The 22,786-nt window shown below is 53.3% G+C and overlaps 1 protein-coding gene across 1 annotated transcript in view; it reads right to left on the minus strand.

Annotated features, from left to right (window-relative positions):
* LOC123650386 (cadherin-23-like) overlaps positions 1-22,786 on the minus strand; it is a 294,848-nt gene that overhangs the window by 75,608 nt on the left and 196,454 nt on the right. Inside the window, exons 10-11 of the mRNA XM_045569214.1 lie at positions 8,434-8,546; positions 6,636-6,824 (exon numbers count right to left, since the gene is read on the minus strand). Coding sequence (XP_045425170.1) covers positions 6,636-6,824; positions 8,434-8,546 — 302 coding nt within the window. The remainder of the gene's footprint in view (positions 1-6,635; positions 6,825-8,433; positions 8,547-22,786) is intronic.

The following is a 22,786-nucleotide window of genomic DNA, read 5'->3' on the forward strand; positions in this document are numbered from 1 at the left end:
CACGTGCAGGGAGGGTTCTCGCTTCTTCTGAAGGCCCCGCTCAGGGCCGTTTTCCCCATAGGTGACAGCTGTAACCCGACGCGCCCACTCGTGTCTATGTCGTGTCTATGCTGCGGCGTCAGCTCCTCTCCTCACCAGCGGTGGGAGGTGAAAATCGTCAGGGTTTGGAAAACAGAGGAGGGAGAGTGGGGAGCCCCACAGCACATGCAAGAAGCACAGGATCGAGAGTTCAAGGCCAAGCTCTGCCACCCACTAGCTGTGTGACCTTGGACAAGACCCCTAAGCCCCTCCTCCTCTGTAGAAAAGGCAAAATAATACACATCTCTCCCAGGGCTGGGAGTTAACTCAGAAAGAGAGCTTTCTATGGGCCAGGTACCGTTCAAAACACACAGGAACTCATTTAGTCCTCATAACAGCCCCGTGAGGTAGATACTATTATTTTCTCTATTTTGCAGATAAGAAAATGGAATCAGAGCCTAAGGAAGTCCCCTAAAGTCACACAGATCAAAAGTGGGAGGGCCAAAGTGTGAGCCAGGCAGTCTGGCTACAGAGCCCTCGGTTTTGCTTTTAACCACTGCGGCTGCCCTCCTCTGCCTTACGTAAATATGCTCCAGGGGGTACCAAACACATGGGCAGGCGGGGGATGGGGGCAGAGAAGGGGCTCGTAGGGACACCCAGGCCCCTCTGTCTGAAGTGGGGCCGACTCAGCCAGAGCCAGCTCAGTGAAGGACGGGCCGAAGGTGGGGGCAGGCGTGGGGTGGGAAGCTCAGGCCGCACCCTCTCCTTCCACCCAGCTCCTCTTGGATGAATAGGATGTTAGGACTTGTGGAGTCTTAAAGATGACTGGCCCCACTCATGGTTTCCCAGAGGCGGACACCGAGGCACAGAGTGGAGACCGGCTTGCCTGGAATCCCCGCGAGTGAGGAACAGAACTGGGCTGAGAACCTGGCTTGGGTCTCCTTCCGCCACTCTCTCGGGGCAGTTGGGGTAGGTCTGGTAGCAGATGCCGTGGTCAGAGATCAAAATCCCGGGCCGATGGTGCCTCAGAGTGCCTCTGCCGCACAGACTGGAGGGGCCAACTCCATGCCCCCCTGGGAAGAGTTCTGAAGGGCGGTTTCTCTTGGACTTTTAGGGTCTGAGGGTTCTTGGGCTTCTTGCAAACAACGTAAGAGGAAAACGGCTAAACTTCAAGAGAGCACCTGCTGGCTGGAACAGGTGACCAAGGAAGGCGGGAGAGTCTCTCATGTAGGAGACTTTGCTCCATCCCTGCTTCCACCCTTGCCCCCGACAGTCCATTTTCAACACAGCAATCAGAGGGCTCCTTGGAAAAGGTGACTTAGGCCATGTCAGTTCCCTGGCTTCCCACTGGGCTCACAGTAACAGAAAAACACCTTCCTGCCTCGCCTGGCCTGGCCCTGACAAGGCCATATCCTGCCCTGGCCGTCCGCCTCCTTTCTGCTCCTTGAAAATGCAAGGCCATTTCCCTTGTGGGACCTCTGCCTTAACAGGAGAGCACCTGCTGCTGGCATGTTCTCTCTGCAGCTCCGTGTGGCTGCCTCCTCACACCGCTTAACCTCGGCTCACACAGTGCCTCCTTGGAAGGCATTCTGAGCCCACTGAGTCAAAAATCACCCCCACCCTGCCACATCACTCACCCCGTTTACTGACTTCTGAACATCCAGTCTACCTGCAACGATGTGGGGGCTTCTTCCTCCAGCACAATCTCCCCAGGACCTGGCACAGTGGCAGGCACGTAGTAGGGGTACAATAATGTTTGTTGAGTGAATGAATAATTCCCCCCTGCATAAATTTCAATATAGTCCCTCAGGGGGACTTGCCAGGGGATCCGCAAATTAATGAGGCCCAAAGGCCTTTGTGAAATGATTCCAGCTCCCAGAAGCAGCCAGAACTGGGCAGTAGGGGCCTCTGTGGGGGAGGACACAGGAGAGAGGATGGTGGCTCCCCATTCCCCACTCTAATCTCTTTCCTCTGTAAAAACGATTCTCAAGGACAGCAGCAAATACATTCTGAGAAGCTGTGGGTCAGGGGTGGGCAGAAATAAGGTGGATCAAACGCGCAAAACTCCGGAGAAGAAAGGTCCAGCTCACGAGAATGCGATTTCTTCTGACAGCAGATGAGAGGGACTGTCCATTTTCAGCTATCTGGGTCAACTGGGAGGGGTCGTGCATAACACAAAAACTATTTAAAAACAAAGCCCCTTGCTGGTATTTGTAAAGCAGCCAGAGGCGTGCGTGGGCCCCACGCCCCTGCCTCCCTCTCCCACCCCTCTTCTGTCTGTTGGACCCTTCAAAGGGGGGATGCAACCCACAGGTAATCCACTCGCATCTAAGTAGAAGAGTGGTTTTGGGGACAGCTGAACAGAAAATTCCAACCCGCCCAACACGCTCCCGTGCAGATGGGAAAGCAGGACTGCCCGTGGCTGACTCAGCTCAGAGGCACGTCAGGGAGGCGAGGCCAGGAGAGGAAAAGCTGACCAAGTGGAGAAACACAAGGAATATGTTGAGGGCAAGGGTGGGGGCAAGGATATGTACTGTAGGAATCCGAGTGGGTGACAGTGCGGCCGTTTACTGTGACTTCCCAGGACAAGAACACCGAGGAAGACACAAGAAAATGCCCAGCAGCCCGAGCAGGGAAATGAGGCTGCAGCAACCTTTAATTTCCAACTCAGAGATGAGCTCCCCATACCAAGGCTGACTTCTGGGGCCTTTGCCTTCAATTTTTTCTTTTCCCAATTTGCATCACAACCACCTATTTGCATCTCAACTGTCACCCGGTGCAAATGGGTTGCTGTTGGTTTCGGCCCACCCCAGCCCTTCCTTCCCTGGCTTCTGCGGGTTTCCTATAGCCGGGGAAGGAGAAGAAATTGCTCAGTGAGACCTGACAATGTGGACAGAGTCCCTGGGAGATAGAAAGGGCCTCCTTCGAGCACCTTTGTTGTTGTGAATGGCCTGGCAGAGCCTGAGATTCAGTAAGAGTCTGAGCAGGACCTTGGGTCTGGTGGGGACTGTGAATTAGATTAGCATCCTTATTAGGAAGGACTGCCACAAAATTCCCTCTGAGGGGTTAAACTGCTTCCTCCTCCCCTCGCTGATTCCCATCAGCACCTGCTACTGCCCACAGTGGACTTTTAGAGTCACCCTTCCTACAAAAACTCAGTAGGGCCCAGTCTGGGAAAAGCCCTGGGCAATCTCATTGCTACTTTATCATTCAGCCATGCGTTATCTCGACCCATGCTTGTTTCCAGAGCGCGTCCCAAGTTCTGGACAGAGTGTACGGCGCTGGTTATGCTGGTGAGTGCTGGATCATTCGGTGTAACTGGGAGACAGGTATTAAAGAGATCACTACACTAATCCCTGGAAAACTGCAATCGGGAGTGCCAGGCAGTCACATGGTTCTACAGAGCCTAGACAAAGGACTCTGACCTCTCCTCACGCTCCCTTCCCTCCTCCAAATTTGCCCAATGAACACATTTTTCTGGACAGCAGGCAAATCCAGAGTCACCTTCAACCCAGACACGAGTCCCAACAGGTATATTCTCCCCTCAGAAAGGGAACTGCAAGAAACAACAATCTTCTACAATCTCTTTTGCAACAGTTGCCTGATTTCTCCCAGATTCTGGACGCTCCGGCAGGGTTCAAGTGCCAGTAACTTCTGTCTCCCGTTCCTGTCAGCAATGTGGGGAATGTGCCACGCTGGGCACCGGGGGCTCACCCTTTAGTCATGGTACCCAAGACCAGCCCTTGGGAGCATTCCCGGCCAGTGCTGAACCCCTCCAGAGAGGAATGGGAGACACGCGAGAGCAGGGCTGGAGCAGAAAGCAACTCATCCCTCCCTCGGATTGAGGAATGAGCCCGGACCACGTGGAAGATGGCCTGGAGGACCTTACAGCGGGGTAGCCTGGGCTTCTGGGCTGCCTCTCCTCCTGTTTGCTCTCTCCCTGCACGTCGCTGTGCCCCGGAGGAGTGGGGTTCTGTGGCGAGGGGCTGCGCCTCTGCTGTCAGACCGGGCAGCAGTGATGGAGAGCAGGGATGATGGCTGTGCCTGGGTGGGGGGAAGTCACTCGAGGCAGGCTGGACCCAGACCCCCCAGACACCCCTCAGCATTCCTGCAGACACTTCAGACAGGGCTTCTAGCAAAAGGAGCCTGAGATTAAACCAAGGGGGTCAGGGTGACCTTGACAGCCCCTAAGCTGTCGTGGAGAGCAGGCCCTGGGACTTCTGGCTTTACTGTTGGCCATGCTCGCTGGGCCCAGTCCTGGTCAGGGGCCGCAGCTCCCCAGTAATGACAATGGCTAACATTTTGTGTGGCAGGGCCCGTGCGGATCCCTGCATACATCTCTCCTCTCCTCTGAACGTCCCTTGTTGATACCCTCTGGGCAGAGGCAATACTTAGCTGCTTCCCCACAGTTCCCAGCCTTCTGCCATGAGCTGGGGGCATGTAAGTATTTAACAGTTCTGGCTAACGGGCCACTGGGCGGAAGTCACAGAGCCACTTCTGGGATGAAGCACAGAGGAGCCGGTGCTTAACCCTCTAGCTGTCTCTCCCGGCTGCAGTGACCACGACACTGCAGACTGCACCGAGTGACCACATGGAGGGCCGTGTCCCTGCCGACCCATGCTGGACAAGTGATATGGGTGAGAAATAAACTTCCATTTTGGGGTTAACATGTCACTCCAATATACACTGACTGACACATTCTCTTTGTTTTCTATTTCTTCTTTTAAACAGATGAGCATGGTGAGGCTCAAGGATTCACTTGGGGTCACAGAGCTAGTAAATAGCAAGATGGGACTTAAACACAGGCCTTGTATGATTCTAGAGCTTGTGCTGCCAACACATGAGCTGCCTCCCTTCTGGGGTATCTCCCAGATCAAGCCCAGATTCCTTGGCTTGGCATTCGAGGCCCTCCAGGTGCCCTCCAGGGACATTGTTCACGCGGGTTACTGCCTGTTCCCTGGATCTACTTGCAGGTCTGTGCCTCTGGGGCCTTGCTGTGGGCCCTGCCCAGCCCGGCCAGCCAACCTTCCTGTGCGTCCCAAGGCTCCGCCCAAGACCCCTCTCCCACAGAGCCTTTCCTGACCCTCCCAGCCCCTGCTGCCCCTGCTCCAGCAGAACCCGCACAGCCTGTGGCCACTGGACCTTGAACCCCACGCTGGTATCAGTGTTTCTCTTCCCTGGAGCATTGCTCCTCGCCTGAAACCAAGGATGGGACTTTCTTCTGGTGTTCTCATTCATACCGTAATCTCTTAAGGGGTGCCTGCACTCCAGGGGGATACAAGATGATCCACTGGGATTTGAGAAAATATTAGAATGTGTTTTTATACCTGTTTTTCTCCCCCTTTAAAAATTACTACATTTTTATATACGTTTTAAAATGTATTAATACATATTTGCATAAACATACTGTTGGCCCCTTGGGAGAGGGAGCATGGGTTACACTCCTTGTAAACAGTAGGTGACCAGGACGTTCTCTAGTTATCTCAGACAGACAGGCGTGGAGTGACTCAGCAGGAGATGGAAGCGCAGGCGCACACCCGTGTGCACACACACACCCGCAGTGGGACTGACTCGCCCATGTGGCCCTGCGTCCTTGGGGGGACGTGTCCAGTGGAGAGAAGCTGACGGGAGGTGGGCAAAGGATGTGGGAGGAGGGGCTCCTGGGTAGGCATGGTGGGTGGTCTGCCAGGGTGGAGAGGGGCTCCTCAGGGGGAGCAAGGCCTGGCAGGAGCCCCTCTCCAGGAGTAATTGAAGAGAAGCACCTAGGGCTGGAACCTAATGGAATTCCTGAGCAGAGAGTGCCAGGGGAGCAGCCGTAATGAACAGTAGTCTTATTAACATGGTGGCTGCTGGTGGGCAGGGAGGGGGCACAAGGGGGACAGGGGGAGGCAAGCTGAGAGGGTCCTGAAGGGATAGAGACCTGTCCCCAGACAGGCCTGGCCCCCCTCCTGCCTGCTGATGCAGGGTGTGGCAGGGCTGGCAGGAGGGGCTGCAGCCTGGCCCAGAGCCCCCTCCCTCCCCATCCTCGCCAACCCTCCCCCACTTCCACCAGACCCCTTGAGCAAGGTGATGCAGACATCGTCTTATGGCCTGAGATCTCCTCTGAAGCACTTAGGTCCCCTGGGTGAACTCCTCACATGGAAAAGGGGTGTCATTATTACGCTGAAAACAGGAATCGGGCTTTATGCCAAGGTTGTCGTTTATACAGGAGCATGAACTGGGGCACATGCATCCCAGAGAGATGATCCATCAGGGTGTGAGAAAATGTACTTATGGCTTATTTCTACCTTTTAAAATTGCTATTTTTGTGCATGCTTTATAATGTGCATACTGGAGTAGTATGATGATCATATACATAACTTCTGAATAAATAACTACACACTGGAGGTGTGTGCCCACATGTTTTTCACCAGGTGTGGGGGGGCAGTCCAAAAGTAGAGACTATGGATTTTTGCAGACTTATTTATCCTCAGAACCTAGCAGAGGCTGGGTCCAGCAATATTTCTTTCTATTTTATAGCTGAGGACCTGACGCCCAGAGACGCCTGGCATCCCTCCCAGGTTGCACAGCAGGGGCAGGGTGGCGCATCTGGATGGGCCGTGTATCCGGGGACTCACCTCATCCTTGTCCACCACCTGGATGAAGAGGGGAAGGGCGAAGCCGACCTGCGCCAGCTCAGTGATGGCCACACTGTACTCGGAGCTGTTGAACTCTGGGGCATTGTCATTGATGTCAATAACCAGGATGTTGAAGGTTGTGGTGACGGTGGCATCAGATGGGGTGCGGTCATCATTCAGCTCTGTGCCCTGCAGACAGAGGACAATCACTGCAGGGGTGAAGGCAGCCATATGACAGCTACTGCTTACCAAGGACTTTCTCAGTGCTGGGCACTGGGCTTTCATGTGAATTAGCCCATCTGATCTCACCACAACCCCAGGAGGAAGATTCCATTACTAGTATCCCCATTTTAGTGATAAGGAAACTGAGGCTCAGACAGGTTAAGTAACTTGTACAAGGACACACAGCCACAGTAGGTTTCAAACTCAGGCAGTAGAATCCTAGAACAGACAGGAGATGGATGAGATGGGGTGGGGAGGACCTAATAGATCTGGGGGTTCATCAAGAAGCAAAGGGAGAGTCTTTACTCAACTTTCCAGATGACAAAACAGCCAAGAATTTCAGTGCTGGTGGTTAATCAAGACATAACTGAGCATCCTCTGTGGACTGAACACTGTGGCTGGCGCTGTGAGGGTCTGGGTCGAACTCAGAAATAGGTGGGCTGGTTCAGATATCTGGGTGCTCGGTCTCTGGATCAGACCCCAGGCCCCCAAATACCCATTCCCAGTTCTGACCCCAACCTTCTGAACCAGAATCTCTGGGCGGGAGACACAGGAACAGGCGTCTTTCACCAGCTTCCCAGGGTACTGGGATTCGCAGCCAAGTCTGGGAACCCACCCTCACATTCTGCATAAAGATGGCAAGCTGAGCTGGAGTCCTACCGGAATGGGGGTGGTGCTGGGACCAGGGGGCTGCTCTCCCGGTGGAGCTGACCGCTCACCTCCGCAGGAGGGCGGCAGAGACAGGAGGGGAGGGCTGGGGAGGGGGGAAGGTGTCGTTAACACGCCCTTCCCCGGCTCACCCACCCCTGAGCAGGTGGGAGGCAGGGGCAAATTCATTGCTGCTGCAGGTCCTCTCAAGGTCAAGGAGAGCAACCGAGGGCCAGCTGGGCTGTGCCATCCTCCCCATGCCCACGGAAAGGGCTCCTTCCCAGAGCCCCTCGCCTCAGTCTTTGGGCCACCCCCTCCTCAGTCGACGGCTGGGGCTGGGGGGACCCCTGTGCTCAGGCACCCTCTAAATGGGTCTTCCCAGGGAATGGCTCAGCAAGTCATTGATTTCAATTAAAACCGGCCATGAGTGGCAGGTGGCTGCAGGGCCAGGGGTGTGTGTGGCTCCACTGCTCCTTCCAGGGTGGGGACCCCAGCAGCTTCCACTCCCTCCCGGTGGCATTGCTGTTTCTTAACCCAAGAATGCCATTATATTTAGAAATGGGACAAAACCCCAGAAATGGGGCAAACTCCAAAATTCTAGGTGACTTGAACAGAGGAAGGATGGCACAACAGTCAGGACCATAGGATGAGCACCTACTATGTGCCTCCTCATCCCTGAGATGGGGATAACAGTCCCAATGCTGTGCGGTATTGATAACGGATGTGAAACGCCCAGCAGACCTACACTTGATCACACATTGGTACCTTCCCGACAGGGCCTGGGGAGTCAGTGCAGCGTGAAGGAGCAGAAGTGACGTCCTTCTGGAGCCTGCACCTGGGGCAGAGCCCTCGGACGCTGCTGGGGCCTGGTGTCACAGTGAGGGCATCCCCTCCACCTGGGGTGCGGGTGCCTACCCCCGGGTCTCACCTTCACGGTCAAGATGAAGCCGTGGCTGTACAGGGGGTTCTCCCGGTCCAGCAGGCCATTCAAGGTCAACGCCCCACTGATGTAGTCCAGGGCAAAGATGCTGTTGGTATTCCCTGCAAGAGAGAGAAGCATTCCAGTGTGACTGGGCCCAGGGCAGGTGGGCAGGGAGCTGGGGCCAGGGCTCCTCTCTGGGCCTGCAGGACTAATCAGCAACTTAACAGGGACGCTAGTTAAAGAGCAGTGGAGAGAAGTCCACAGGAGCCTGCAGTCCAGGCAGTCAGCAGACAGCAACGATCACAGAATGAGAACATCAGGCCCTTTCCAGTCTCCTTCCGGCCTCTCCCTGCGCCAGGGAGAAAGTCTTGGTTTGGCGCTAGTATACCGTTAACACCTCTCTAACACTGGCTCACTCCGCTTTCCAACAAAGTGAGAGCAGGCTTCAGGCACAGAGCCTTCCAAAGGGAGTGGTACCCACCTAGGACACAGTAACCTTGTTTTGTTTCCCTTGTGCTTATTTTCACGGTCACATTCTATTCTATACTATTCTATTCTAATTTTCTATTTATGGCAGTGATACAAAGTTTCCTTTTATGATAAATATAAGTTCAAGACATAATTCAGTTTAAAAAATAAGTGCTTATGTTAAGTGCTTATTAAAATTTAAGATACACATGTACAGTACTGACAGAAATCATACCCAAACAACACCTGTCTCAAAGCGATGCCTCTGTAACCCCACCCTCTCTCCCCTCCACAGACACCCAGTGCCCTCACACTGTTTCCTCAGGTTCCCTAAATCACCATGCTCATTCCTGCCTCCTCATCTCTCAGTGCCCACCTTCCTCTGTTGTCTGAACCCTCCCGGCCTCCCAGCCCAGTGCCTCCCTCACCTCTTCCTCCAGGAAGGCCGCCCTGACTTCTCTAGCTGACCCCTTCAGGTCCCTGTAGGCAGCAGCCACTGTTCTGTAACTGACTGTTCTCCAGTTGCTTCCTGTGTGTTACTTTGATCTTCCTGCTCTGCTGAAAAGCCTTCTGAAGATGGGGGACTTTCACGACTGCCCCTCAAGGTACCTGGCCAGTGTGGGCACATGGTGGCAGGCATGTTCCTCACCTGGGCCAGCTCCCACCCTTGCCTTATGCCCCTCCCACCAGGCTGTGAATTCACCGGGGAAATCCCAATCCACTCTGCTCTCTTCTTCACTAACCAGGTTGCTGGGCCATTCACATACTCCCTCCTTCCCATTCACTCACACACCTAGCAATCCCCAGGGCAGCCGTCCTACAGCCAGGCCCTGAGCTTGGCATTGTGGGGCACGAACATGTCAGTCTGCCAGGAATGCTGACACTGAAGCATCTGCAGCCTGGGAAGCAACCTCTGGCACCTCCGAGATTCACAGCAGGGACAGGCTGCTCACAGATGGGAAAGCTCAAAGAGGGAAAGCTTCATGGAGGAGGTGGCATTAATTCCCTAGAGCTCATACTAGCTGTGTGACCTTGGACAACTTACCTAACCCCTCTGTGCCTTGGTTCCCTCACCTTTAAAACAGGGATAATAATGGCATCTACTTTATAGGGCTGCGAGTATGAAATGAGTGTGAAAGTGTGTATATGTTGCCTTGGAACAGTTCCTCAGTAAGTGTTGTTGCTGCTAACGTTTGAGCTGGATCCTGGCGCACACGCAGGGTTAACACCCACGCCTCAACACACAGGGAACACCAGGATTGCCCATGGAAGCTGCCTTGCTCCTCCCCTACCTGGCTCTAAAGGGATCTGCACGTAGTAGGGCTCATATCGTCTCTCAGATTAACTAGTGGAAAGGACAAGGGGAAACAATTTCCTCTTCTAACTTTAGACTTTGGGAAGAGGCTGTTCTTGGTCAATCCATGCTGAGTTACCGCCTATCGTGGTCAGCAATGCAGCCCACTTTTTCCCGGGACGGTGGCTGGAGGCCTGCCCCCTCCTGACCTCCCAGCCCACCGCAGGGGTCGGCCGAGGCCGGGAGAGGCTGCTGATGACTGGAGCCTGTTTAGGTCTCACGTCACTCCCAGACTATGGGCTTTGGGGTCTCTGACACAGGAGGGGATGCCACTCCAGCCTCCTTCTTGCCTAAGGCTTCCTCCCGCGGCCATCAGAGACCAAGGTCCCTTCCTGCTGGGTTCTGCATGGCTGTGTCTGCGTAGTGGGGAGGATAGGATTGCAAGGAGGCACAGAAACGCATGAATAGAGGGAGTTTCTTTGGCTAGGAATTTTGCAGCTGGGGAAACAAAAGATGTGTGCTTTCATCTGTTCATTCATTCAGTCATTTACAATTATTGTGCTTCTTCTAATAGGGACACACACTCTACTGGGGGTTGCGGCCCTATAGTACAGGGCCATCAGTGCTGCGGTGGGTGAAGCACAGGCATGGCAGGGTCTCTGTGGGGCTGGGTCCTCCGAGCCCCTAAGGCTGAGCTGAAGGGCTGCCTGAGGCAAGACCTCAGAGCCTCCTGCCCCTCCCGCCCCTCCCCCGCCAAGCTCACAGGCATGGGCCTCTCCCCAGCACCCATGGCCAGCATCCCATCATTCCAGATTTTCATATAAATTTATTCTTTCCAATAAAAGAGCCTATCAAATGTTTAACTAAACATGATTCAATTTTTATCTTTGTGAGATTTTCCTTATAAATCATTCACAAACCAGAAGCCCCTTGTTAAATGATGTGCTTTAGTTTTTGGTTTGGAAAACAGGGTTACCCACTCTGGACCCTCAATTGTGTCTCCCCACGTAGCACCTATGCCCCATTCATGGTCATGCTGCCCACTGCCAACGCAGCATCTGCCCCCTGCACGTAAAACACCCCTTGGCCTGACCTAGGCACCTTCTCCAACAAACGTGCAGGCAAACAGCCCCCAAATAGCACACACTGAAACAAACGTGGGACCCTCCCCAACACACACACACACTTCTTTTTCACACATCTATCTGTGTGGCATTCACCTTCCAGCCTCCTGCCGAGAACGAATGACTAACTCCCAGGACCAACAGCCAGAAAAGGCTACACCTAGAGAGCTGACAAGGCCACCAACGTGAGGCACTGACTCAGTGAGATGCCCTTACTGTCACCATGGCAACATTAGCACTTGCTGGGATGCTGCTGGTCTCGGGCAGGGGCAGGAGATGAGCCCTGCACCCTAAGCAGGAAATGCCAAGGCCATGTCTCAATCAAAGATTCACTGATTTCTTTATTCACTTTCACTCGTTCCTTCACGTTCATATCGAGCACCTACTGTGTGCAAAGTGCTGCAAAATCCGCAGAGAAAAGCAGGCCAGGTTCACGCCTTCAGGCTCACGTGAGTGTCCTAAGGATTGACATGTATGCTATAACCACACTACTGAGAGTGTAAGCACTTGCTGAGCTAAAGGCCCTGAAGACAAGCAACATGCAATGGACAGGGGTTAAGATTATGCCCTCTGGTGGCAGACTGCGTGGGTTCAAATCATGGTTCTGCTACTTACTAGCTGTGCAGCCTCGGTCAAGTTACTTGACATATGTGGGCCTCGGTTTACTGGTCTTTAAAATGGGGGTAATAATAGCACCCACCTAGGGTGCTGCTGTGAGGGGTAAATGAGTTGATATGGTGCTCCCCTACCCGAGGAGCCTGTGCCTACAGCTGTTTGCCCAGCAGGGACACAGAGCCAGCAGTGTGAGGCTCTTGCCAGGAGACAGTGTTTACCTGTTGGCAGCCCTGAGGCTGAGGCCCAGGACAAAACCCTCAGATCCACAAGGTCTCACACCCAGGGCTCTAACCTCTGCTCCCTCCATCACTCACCCCTGGGGGGCACCGCTTCCCTGCCTCGCTCCCCTCCCTACTCCCCCACTCCCACATCCTCCCTTCCCAGGGGGCTGTGGGCTTGGCAGCCACACTCATGAATTTCTTTGCTCTCCTGGAAACTGATACCATCATGTGAGCCCTCTGTTCTCCCATTCTTTATCCAAGTCCCATGGGGGGCCGGGGCAGCTCACTGGGGACGCCTTTCACCTGTTCAGCCCCCACTGCTGCGCAGAAGGGCAGCTGCTTCCCCTGGGTGGACAGGTGCTATCTTGAGTGTGTGGCAGGTATACCTGGCAGGGGAGGGGTTCTCAGGGTGGAAGTGGGGGCTGCACCTTTAGCATCCTAAGGATTCCGGGAACTGGTGACTCAAAGCAATCACAAAGGAGAAAAGCAGGTCATTACTGGCCATGCTGGTTCTCCTGCGGGGGCAGCCGCCTCCTCTAGGAGCTCCCAGAATCAAGACCTTTCCAGATTTGCAAGAGGGAGGTTGAGAGGGTATGAATCATGTCTGCAAAAGCGTGAAAGGCTGCCGAGGTAGGGGTCACAGCCTTCATTCCCCTATTTATTAAAAAATAGTAGCTGCTACTTATCGAACACTTACCATGTGGCAGGCACTGAGCTTCGCTGTTCATACAATTATATTTCTTATTCTTTACAATCACCTGATAAGAAGATATCCCGTTTTCCGTGAGAGGAAGCAGGCTCAGAGATGTTAAATAACTTGCCCATGGTCACACGCCTGGTAGGTGGCCAGCCTGGACTTAGATTTATGTCTCTCTCCCTCCCACACGCATTCGCCCTACACACACGTTTGCGCCCACCCTGCACGTGGCCCTGTGCTATGGGACAAGGAAATACGGTCAGACAAGTAGGGGATCATCCTCCTTCATAGAGGGAGGTATCAACAAACTTGCTCTTTCTCTCCAGAGGGAGTCCTAGATAAAAAAAAACATTATATATTCTGGAAAGTTCTAGATCAACTTCTCCATGAAAGAGTTCTACACAGCAGTAGAATGTGCATGTGGCGATGTCTTCCAGGCATCTGGAGAGGTGGCCTGCAGCTGGGACCAGTGGGAGAGGCAGGCTGGAGACAGGAGCTGTCAGCACAGTGGCACCAGGGACTCGCTCTGGCACTGAGGAAAAGTGGCCCAGGCAAGGCCGGACATCAGGGCAGACGTTCGGTTCTCCAAGGATAAGCAGGGATATTCAGAGGCAGGGGGAGAAGAGAGGCAATGGCCAGAGAGGAAGGTGGAAACCAGCACATGCCAGGCAGGAGGCAGGAGGAGGCAGCTTTACACAGCACCCCCGGGCTCAGGAGGAGGGTCTGGCAAAGGCCACTGACTGGGTCGTCAGATGTCCCCAGAGTCAGACTCTAACACACTCAGGGAGGGTGGGGCACAGAAGTGGGGACAGTAAGTGCAGGTGCTGCTGCCCCAGAGTTGGTGTAAAAAACAAGGCGAGAGGCGGAGTGGTAGCTAGAGGGCGCAGCAGAGTCAAGCACAGGGCTTCTAGTTTTCTAGACGGTCAAAGCCAGAAAGAAAGGAGGGGGACAGGGAGGAGCTGCAGGGGGGTGGTCAGAGCTGGGGGGAGGGGCAGCTCTCTCACTGGGCTGTGGGGGGCTGGGGCAGCGTAGGCTCACCCTCCCACCTCCTGGTTCCTGCAGGCTGGTGGGCTCCCCGCCCCCACTCGGCACCCCTCCTCCTGCCTGCTGCCAAATCTCATCACTCCCACATCTTGTCCCCTTGTTATCTCCCCGGCAGCATCATGACCCACAGTGGAGCCGGGTCTGGTGAAAAGCAGTTTAGTGAGTGGCCGGTGGTGCGTGTGGGAACACAGGCTGATGACTTTCAATTGCTTTGTCTGCTCCGCTGGGCTAACAGCCACCGTGTCCGCCTTCGCTCCCCTGCCTTGCAGGTAGAGGAAAACCCAAGGCTCCCCCTCCGGTCTGAGTCCTGCCCTTTCTGAGGATCCAATGTGTCTGTTACGGGAAGCTGAGCCTCATCTCTGGCCCCCCTGAGCCCTTGAGGGCTGGCCACCTTGTGCTGTGGGGCCCCCTGTTCTCACACCCAGAGACCCAGTGTGGCCCCGAGGAGCATGGCCTTGGGGATGAGGGCTGGGGTCCCATGCTTCCATCGCTGGCAGTACCCTGAATGGCACTCATTAAACATTTGTTGGATGGCTTGAAGATTGTCTTCCTGCAAGCAGCACATAAGAGGTGGGGGCACGTTTGGGCTCCCATGTCCAAATATGAGAGAAAAGAAGAAAAAGCCGTGGCTTATGAAGAGCTGGTAATCTCCTGGGCCTAAGCAACCATCCCTTCAAATACCAGTCCCTGAACGGAGGCAGGGGGCTGGATAAGATAACCTGTGGGACGCTGATCCCTCCCTGGCCTCTGACTTGGTCCCCTGGCCCTGCCCGGGAAGGAAGTGAGAAGAGCTGGGATTTGCGCTCCACTCCCTCTTCTAGTCACAGTCTGTGTGGGAGTCTGTTTCCCCGACACCAAGTGCAGACGGCCTGCTGAGCACAAACCCTCTGGAGGAAGACAGAGCCAGGTGCCAACAACAGCTCTGCAGGTACCAGCTGGGAGACCTCCTGCAAACCGCTAATTCCTTCAAGCCAGATTCCTCATCTGTAAAGCGTGGATAACAGCTCCCACCTTACTGCGCTGTGTGAGGGTCAGGTGTGATCATGCAAAGCACTTATTGTGGTGCCTGGTACATAGTAGGTGCACATTTTGGTTCCTGTCTGTTCTTTTCCTGCCAGGCCTGTTGTCCAAATAGAAGAATCAGACCAAGTTAGCCCCAACTGTGGCTTATCCCATCCAGAGTGTGAGAGGCTCTCCCCACAATGGCCAACATATACTGAGTTCTTGCCTTGTGCTGGGCCCTGTGCAAAGTGTTTGTGTGCATATCTTTCTCAGTCCTCCCAAATCCCCACGAGACAGGCAGACAATCCCCATTTTACAGATGAGGAAACTAAGGCACAGAGAGGTTAAAAATAACCTGTGCTAGGTCATCTAGGCAGTGAGGGGTGGAACAATGAGTTAAGCTCAGCTACCAAGAAGCTAAAGAGTTCATGTCCCATCCAGAGGTCCTCCTCCTCACCCAAGTGCCTGTCTCCACTGCCAGGTGCAGCCCGTTAAACAGCTACGTGTGATTGTACTAAGCCACCTGGGCCCCTGGGGCAGGCTGGCCTGCAGGCCTGTCACTGGCCAGTGGAGCCATATCATTCCGATGGGTACAGAACTGCATCACCGTCTGATGAAACTTGGGAGTCAGCATGAGATACGGGCTCTGGGCAAGATATCTTATGAATTAAAAATTGTTACTTAGCTGCCTGCTGACAAAAGGGGGCCTGCATCCTGCGTGGCATCTGGGCTGGGCTGCATTCAACAGCTCCGTGATCAACATATGGCAACCAGCGGTGTGGGTTACTGCAGCTTTCAACCAGGGGAGGGGAGGGGCTGAGAGCTTGCTGCCTACCTGAGGGCCCTGGGTCGGGGGGCGGGGGGCTGACCCCCTGCACAAAGCTTTCCCCAAGCTGCCTGGTACCCTCTTCCCTGCAGATCTTTGCTAGGTGCCTCGCTTGCATTCGGGCCTTAGCTCAAATGTCACTCCACCGAGGAGCCCTCCCCACCCACCCCACCTTCCCACCCTCACCCATCACACTCCCTCCCGTATCTGCTTTCATTTCTTTCAAAGCACTTCTACTTTCTGAGGGTCCCTTTCACCTGTTTATGTGTTTCTTACTGTTCCCCCACTAGAATGGAAGCCCAGGGAGGGTGGGGACTGGGTTTCCCCAAGTGCCCAGCAGATACACAGTAGGTGATCAATAAATGTTTTCTGAATGAATGGGTGGGCTGAAGCAGAAATGTCACAGGGCCATTCTGAGGCTCGTGCAGAAAGCTACGGAGCAGCTGATAACAGGTGACTCCCAATGGCACACACAGAGAACATCACAACTGCACCAGGGCTCACAAGGAGGGATTGGCCAATTAGCAGTTCCAGCTGGGGCTGTAATACCCTCCTGGTGCAACCGCAGTGATATGTTTGTTTGAGCGGAGCCATCTTAGTTAATTACAGTCATTACTGTCCAGCCAGGGCAGGACAACCTTCAGGCCCTCAAGTAGGTGTGAACTGCAGCCTGCTTGTCGTACAGGCACTTCACACAGTGACGGTTTTTATTAAGCTCACTTAAACCAACACATGATTACCTCTCCTAATAAGACTACAAACTGGACTCTGATTAATTTGCTAATAACTGGCTCCAATTTATGAAACATTAACTTGAGTGGCCAAGGATAGTCAAACCTATGATGTTGGGATTGCCGAGGGTCAGGCCACACTCCTCCCACCCCCAGCAGTGCACCGTGCAGGGCTCCCTGTGAAATGGAAAGCCCTAGCGAGACGGTCCTGGTCCTCTGAGGACGCTTTACTGGTGACCAGCAAGACATTACCAGGGACTACAGTTAGCATCACAATCTCTCCCTTTCTTGACAAACCTTTACTCTGCAACTGGGGGAATTTATTCAAAGGGACTAAACATGGATGTGCCCACAAATACAGCCACTAGTATGTTCACCATGGTGTCATTCAATAAGGAAAACTGGGGACAGCCTAAATGTCCAATGGTAGGGGATTAGTTAAATAAGTTACGATATGGAAATTCAGCCAGCCACTAAAAAGTTGAAGAAGAGAAGTTAGTGACTTGAAAAAATAGACATGCTTAAGACATGTTTTAAAAAAAAGGAGTCACAAAATAGCATAGTTCTGTAAGATTTTTTTTTTTTTTTTGGTTTAAAAAAAATATATGCATAGGAAAAGGAATGAAATGTTAACAAAATGTTAACCAAGATTATCTGAGTGATAATGCCAGGACAGTTTCTCATCCTCAGCACTGCTGACATTTGGGGCTCGCTAAGTCTTTGCTGTGGGGGGCCTGTCCTGTGCATTCCAGGATGTTTAGCAGCGTCCCCAGCCTCTACCCACCAGATACCAGTAGCACTTTGCCCCACAGGTGACAACCAAAAAATCTCCAGATACTGCCAAATGTCCCCTGGAGGGAAAATCGCCCCTGGTTGAGAAACATTGCCCTGCAGCCATTGCAGCTTTTCCCTTTTGGGCTTGTTTGAATTACATTTGTTTAAAAAAAAAGTCAATACAAGTTCCTTTAAAAAAATAATCCCCGGAGTTCTGCACCTACACAGTGGCAATGGCTGAACAACACTGTGAATGTAATTAACGCCACTCAGTTGTACACTTTAAAATCGTAAATTTTATGTTATGTATATTTTACCACAAAAACACCTCCAGTGTTTGATGACGTGTGTCTGTGTGCTCCAGGCTGGTGCTAGATGCAGGCTGATTTGCACACTGACCCACTGGAATGGGCAAGTCTTCCTCTACGTGGGTTGCCACCATTACTCCCACGTCACTGAATTTACTCTCCCTGAGGGCGGGCCCCTTTCCTGCCTTGGTCATTGCTACATCAGTGGGGGGATGAAGGAAGGTTATTTGCTCACAGAGGCGCTTGCAAGGCACTGGAGAGGTGAGGGCTCTGCCCCTAAGCAGTGTCCAGCCTAGATGCAGAAACAGGACCTGTCCCAAAAAGGGGCCCAACCCTGCTGAGGGCAGCTCAGCAGGCCCTGGAAGTTTCCTGCAGGGGGGCTGGTGGAGGAGGGGCTCCTTCATCTGGGTGTCAGAGGGAAGGGCTGGGGTAAGCATGGAGAGAGAGGGCATTCCTGCCAGGGAGACCAGCATGAGCTAGAGGGTGGAGGTGGGACCATGACTTCCCAGGTGGGGAGCCAGCAGGAGGGCGGACGGTTCACAGGAAGCCATGGCAGGAGCAGCTGATGCCAGGAGGCAGGAGCTTCTACTGCCAGGCAAGCAATTTGGATTTTTGTCTGACAGCAGTGAGGAGTCTCTGAAGGAGGCAGGCCGGTGGCAGGGAGGCCTGTTTGGTGATGAGGACGCAGGCTGGGTGATGTTAGTAAGAAAAGGAGCAATAATGAGAGCAATGTTTACTGCAGGCCCACTGCATGCCAGGCAGGGTTCTGCGCGCTTTACATCTTGTTCTTCATAGCCACTCCACATGGAGACCATTGTCATCATTATTCCCATTATTATTGTTGTGCCCATTTTACAGGTAAGAAAACTGAGGCACAGAGAGAGTAAATGATTTGCCTGAAGTCACACTGCTGGTAAGTGGCAGAACCAGGATTCAAGGTCAGGCTGTGTGCCTCCAGAGCCCACAGGCTTGGTCCACACGCCAGCCTACCTCCGAGAGATGGGAAAGAGGTGTGTTTCTGCCTGTTGACAAAGCACTTTGCATGTCTGTTCACATGCACAATCTCAGTGCGTCCTCAAATGCCCTGTGAGGCCAGCACTGCTACCCCACTTATCAGATGAGGAAACTGAGGCTGAGTCAAGTGAAGTGACACATCCAAGGACACATGGCTACTTAGTGACCCTGTTGGGATTAGAACCTGAGTCTTCTGGGTCTCAGATAGCCCTCATGGCTGCCCTAGGCTTGGTCTCGCCCGTGTGGGACTGGTGCTCCCTCACCCTGAGGGCCGGGCCCTGGCCAGGAGATGAGCAGGTGAGAAGGAGAGCGGAAGGCTGCAGGTGCCTCTGGGCCCCACCCGCTTCCTCGCCTGCTCACCTGGTTACCTCCTGGGCCTGGGGCAGGTGGGCCCAAACACCAAGCCTCCTCTCAACTGGGGTCCCCCCTTGGGCCAAGGGTGGGTGCCGAGGTGCACTGGGTCCCCCAGCCTGTGCTCCCCAGAGGGCCGTCTGCTCTGCCCGCAGCTGGGCACGGCCCACATAACTCACCCAAGGTTTGGCACTCAAGAGAGGTCAGGGCTCAGGGAGATTTACGGCCCGATAAAGCCATCTCAGTCCTCACATAAGCAGCGTTTGATATTTGATGATCTGAAAGGCCTTGTCCCAGAGCGGGAGGGGGAGGGGGAAGGAGGAGGGGAGACACTTAAGAAAACAAAGAGGACAGTGATCAGACACCCAAGGAGAAAAAGGCACGAAGGGGGGCATGTGTTGCCTGTCATCCTGGTGGAGCTGCCACCTCTCCTGTTACCCCCTCCTCCGGCACCTCGGTGCTGATCCAGCAATGGGACATGGGGAAGACAGCCCAGGGACAGGGCTACTCGGGGAGTGGGGGCACCACAGAACACCTACCACACCACCAGGCCTCTCTGGCCTGGGCACAGGGTGGGGGTGGGCTGGGTAGTGCCCCCCTCCCCCGGAGCCCACCCTTTAATGGGGAAGCCTGGTCACGTCCAGCTGGAGGACAAAGTGCATGTGTAAAGAACCCACTACGAGGCCTGGACATGCGGTCAGGAGACGGGATTCATGCCTCTGGGCTGGCGGGTGCTCTGAGCCTCAGTTTCCTCACAGGAGGTGAGAATATCTTCCCAGCTCACACGGCTGTTTAAAGGCTCAATGAGATAAGGAATCTGAACATGCTTTACAAACTGTAAAGTGCTGAGCCTATGTCAGGATGTGTCAAGGATGGTGACCCAGGTGCCTGGGGCAGGTGGGACCATGCAGTGCCTGGAACTGGGGGAGGTTAGAGAGGAAAGATGGGCACACGGGGCTGGCTGGGTGCAGTGCCAGCCGCAGGTGCACACTGGAGTTTGTGGGACACGGAGGCTTGGTGCCCCGAACTTCCCTTCAAGTCCTCTTCCCCAGGCTCCAACCTCTTCCTCTAAATGCCATTCGTTCAGTCCACTGTCTCTCCGTCACCATGACCATGTGGAAGCAGCTCTGGCAACGGAGGGCCCTGAATTCCTAGCTCCACCACCTCCGAGCCTCAGTGTCCTCACCTGCCAGATCAGGATGACAGTAGACTCTGGCTCCTGGGGTGCGGGGAGGACAGAGCTGGCACAGAGCAGCTCTCCCCGGTCTGCTGGGCCCTCCCTGACTTCCCTCACTTCTCCTCTGGGAGTGTTGAGCCCAGCAGCCCCACGGCTGCCCCCTCCCGCCCCAAGTGCCGCAAGTTCCAGAGTGAATGACTTTCAAATCTCTGGAAGGAGAGCCCATCACACACACCTTGAGCTGGGTAATTTATGAATCAAATTGTGCTCCGTCAGGGCTCCGCAGCCCAGAAATAGATGTGGTCGGACGAGGTTCAGGGAGCCAGCCTCAGACACAGTTATCTTCATAGAGACTGGCCACCAGCTGGCAGGGCCAGCCCGACAACTGACCTTGAGGGGCTCCCTGGGGGCTGCAGAGCCCCCCTCAGCCTGGCTCCTGCTCCGAGGCCTGAAGAGAAGACAGAGATCTGCCTGGGGCTCAGAGGACAGCTGTGACCCTGGGCAAGTCATTTAACTTCTCTGGGCCTCAGGGTTCTCCCCTGTTTAAAAAAGACAGGGCCTTTCTATGGCAGTGGTTTTCCAAATGTCTGTTTTAGAAGTAGATTCTTTTATCAGACAAAATCTCACGCAGAACCCTAGTATACAGCCAAAAATAAAGCTAGCTGCCTGGCTAGATGGGGGGCTGAGTCCAGCACACTGGGTGTCCCCCTGGCCCCCAGAGGGGACCCCAAGGGATGGAGTTAGTGGTCAGGGGCCTCAGGGAACCTGGAGGTCCCAGGACTTTTCAGTTTTAAGATGCCCTGGCAGCCTAGGAGTACACAGGCTCTGACTTCGCGTTACCTAATCACCCAGGACCAGGAAACTAACCAGGCAGGCCAGGGATCAACACGTCTTTATCTGCATCTGATCTTTTTGAAAGGGGCAGATGTCCCAGTGGCTAGGATCAGGGTTCAAATCTCAGCATCACTCCTCACAGGTGTGTGGCTGTGGGTGAGTCACCAGCCCTCTCTGGGTGTTAGTTTCCTTGACTATAAAAGAAAGGGCTAATTCTTAATCTCATAGAGCTGACGTGAGGATTACAGGTAATGCATCTGTTTAATTCAGCCCAGTGTACAGCACATAAAAAGTGCTCAATAAATATTAGATGTTGTTATAAATTCTTTCGGAGAAGGAAAGAAACTTGGCACTCAACACATAATATGCTGTTTTTAAACCTCACAACCTTGTTAATTAGTAAACTGAGGAAAGAGGTCAAAGAACTTGTCCCAAGTCATAAGGCTTATAAGTGGTTGAGTTGAGATTTGAACCCATGGCCTTTAATGCCAAAGTCTGTGTTTTTTCTCCTACTTCTTTCAAGAAACTCTGCTTCTAGAAGGCTCCACCAGGAAGGCCACAGATTGTGCCAGGCCCACTTTCCTGATGTTGCAGGGTTTTCCGGCATCTGGTCAATGACTCAGAGCATAACATCAAAGCAGATGTTTCTGGTCAGGGAATGACTGAGGGAAAAAACTACAGATTTAGTTTAGCACAAACCCACCCAGCAATGTGGAAAACATAAAAAATCCTATGCCCTACTCAAAATGAGTCAGAATCATCATGTTCACAAGAAAAGATGACAAATTTGTCCTCTGGGGCAAAAGCCACCAGTCTGAAGACAAGAAGGCCAGGGTTTCCCCAGGAACCCTGATGCCATGGGGTACAGGTAAGGCCAACTTTTAAAAAGTTCTGTGGTCAAATAAATTTGGCAGATGCTGAACAGGTATCTTTGCTGCAGGATTTGTCAGAGCCTTTAATGTGCTAAGGCTCTGTGACTTGCCAGGACAAGGCATTGTGATGCAGTGTCTTTCCAACTTTTCTGGCCACAGAACCTTTTTTGCAAAGGCTATCTCCAGAACCTGCTGGTCTGGAAAACCCACTGAAGAAATTGAAGGCACAAAAGGAGCTGTTCCCACAGCTTCCCTCCCTCGGGGTCTCTGAGCAATACAAGTTAGACGTGTCAAGTATCAGAGATGGAAAGTGGAAAGGTGCTTAGAGCCTATCATGTTCAAGCTTTTCCTTCTACCCCTGGAGAAATGAGGATCAGAGATGAGGAGTAACTTGGCCAACAACACACAGCACGTTAGAAGCAGATCTGACACCATACAGCTTGACCTCAAGTCTGGCTCCAGTCTGGGTGCCTGTCTAGGCCACAGGTCAGATGTGGATCCCAGACCACTCCTGGGAAACTCTGGGGACCACACTTCTAAGAAAAGCTTTTACTGTGGAAAATTTCAAACATATACAAACTTAGAGACAAGAGCACAGTGAAGCTCTATGTTCCCATCACCCAGATTCAACAATCATCGAAATTTTGCCAATCTTATTTATCTTAAAATCACCACCACCAATTTTTTATGGTATTATCACAGCAAATTTCCAGTTCATCTTTAAATACCATATACATCTCTCATAGGGACTTTTTTTTTTTTTTTTTTTTTGAGACAGAGTCTCACTCTGTTGCCCGGGCTAGAGTGAGTGCCGTGGCGTCAGCCTCGCTCACAGCAACCTCAAACTCTTGGGCTCAAACGATCCTACTGCCTCAGCCTCCCGAGTAGCTGGGACTACAGGCATGCACCACCATGCCTGGCTAATTTTTTTCCTCTATATATATTTTAGTTGGCCAGATAATTTCTTTCTATTTTTAGTAGAGACAAGGTCTCACTCTTGCTCAGGC

This window comes from Lemur catta, chromosome 14, assembly GCF_020740605.2.
Source record: "Lemur catta isolate mLemCat1 chromosome 14, mLemCat1.pri, whole genome shotgun sequence".
Taxonomy (NCBI): Eukaryota; Metazoa; Chordata; class Mammalia; order Primates; family Lemuridae; genus Lemur; species Lemur catta.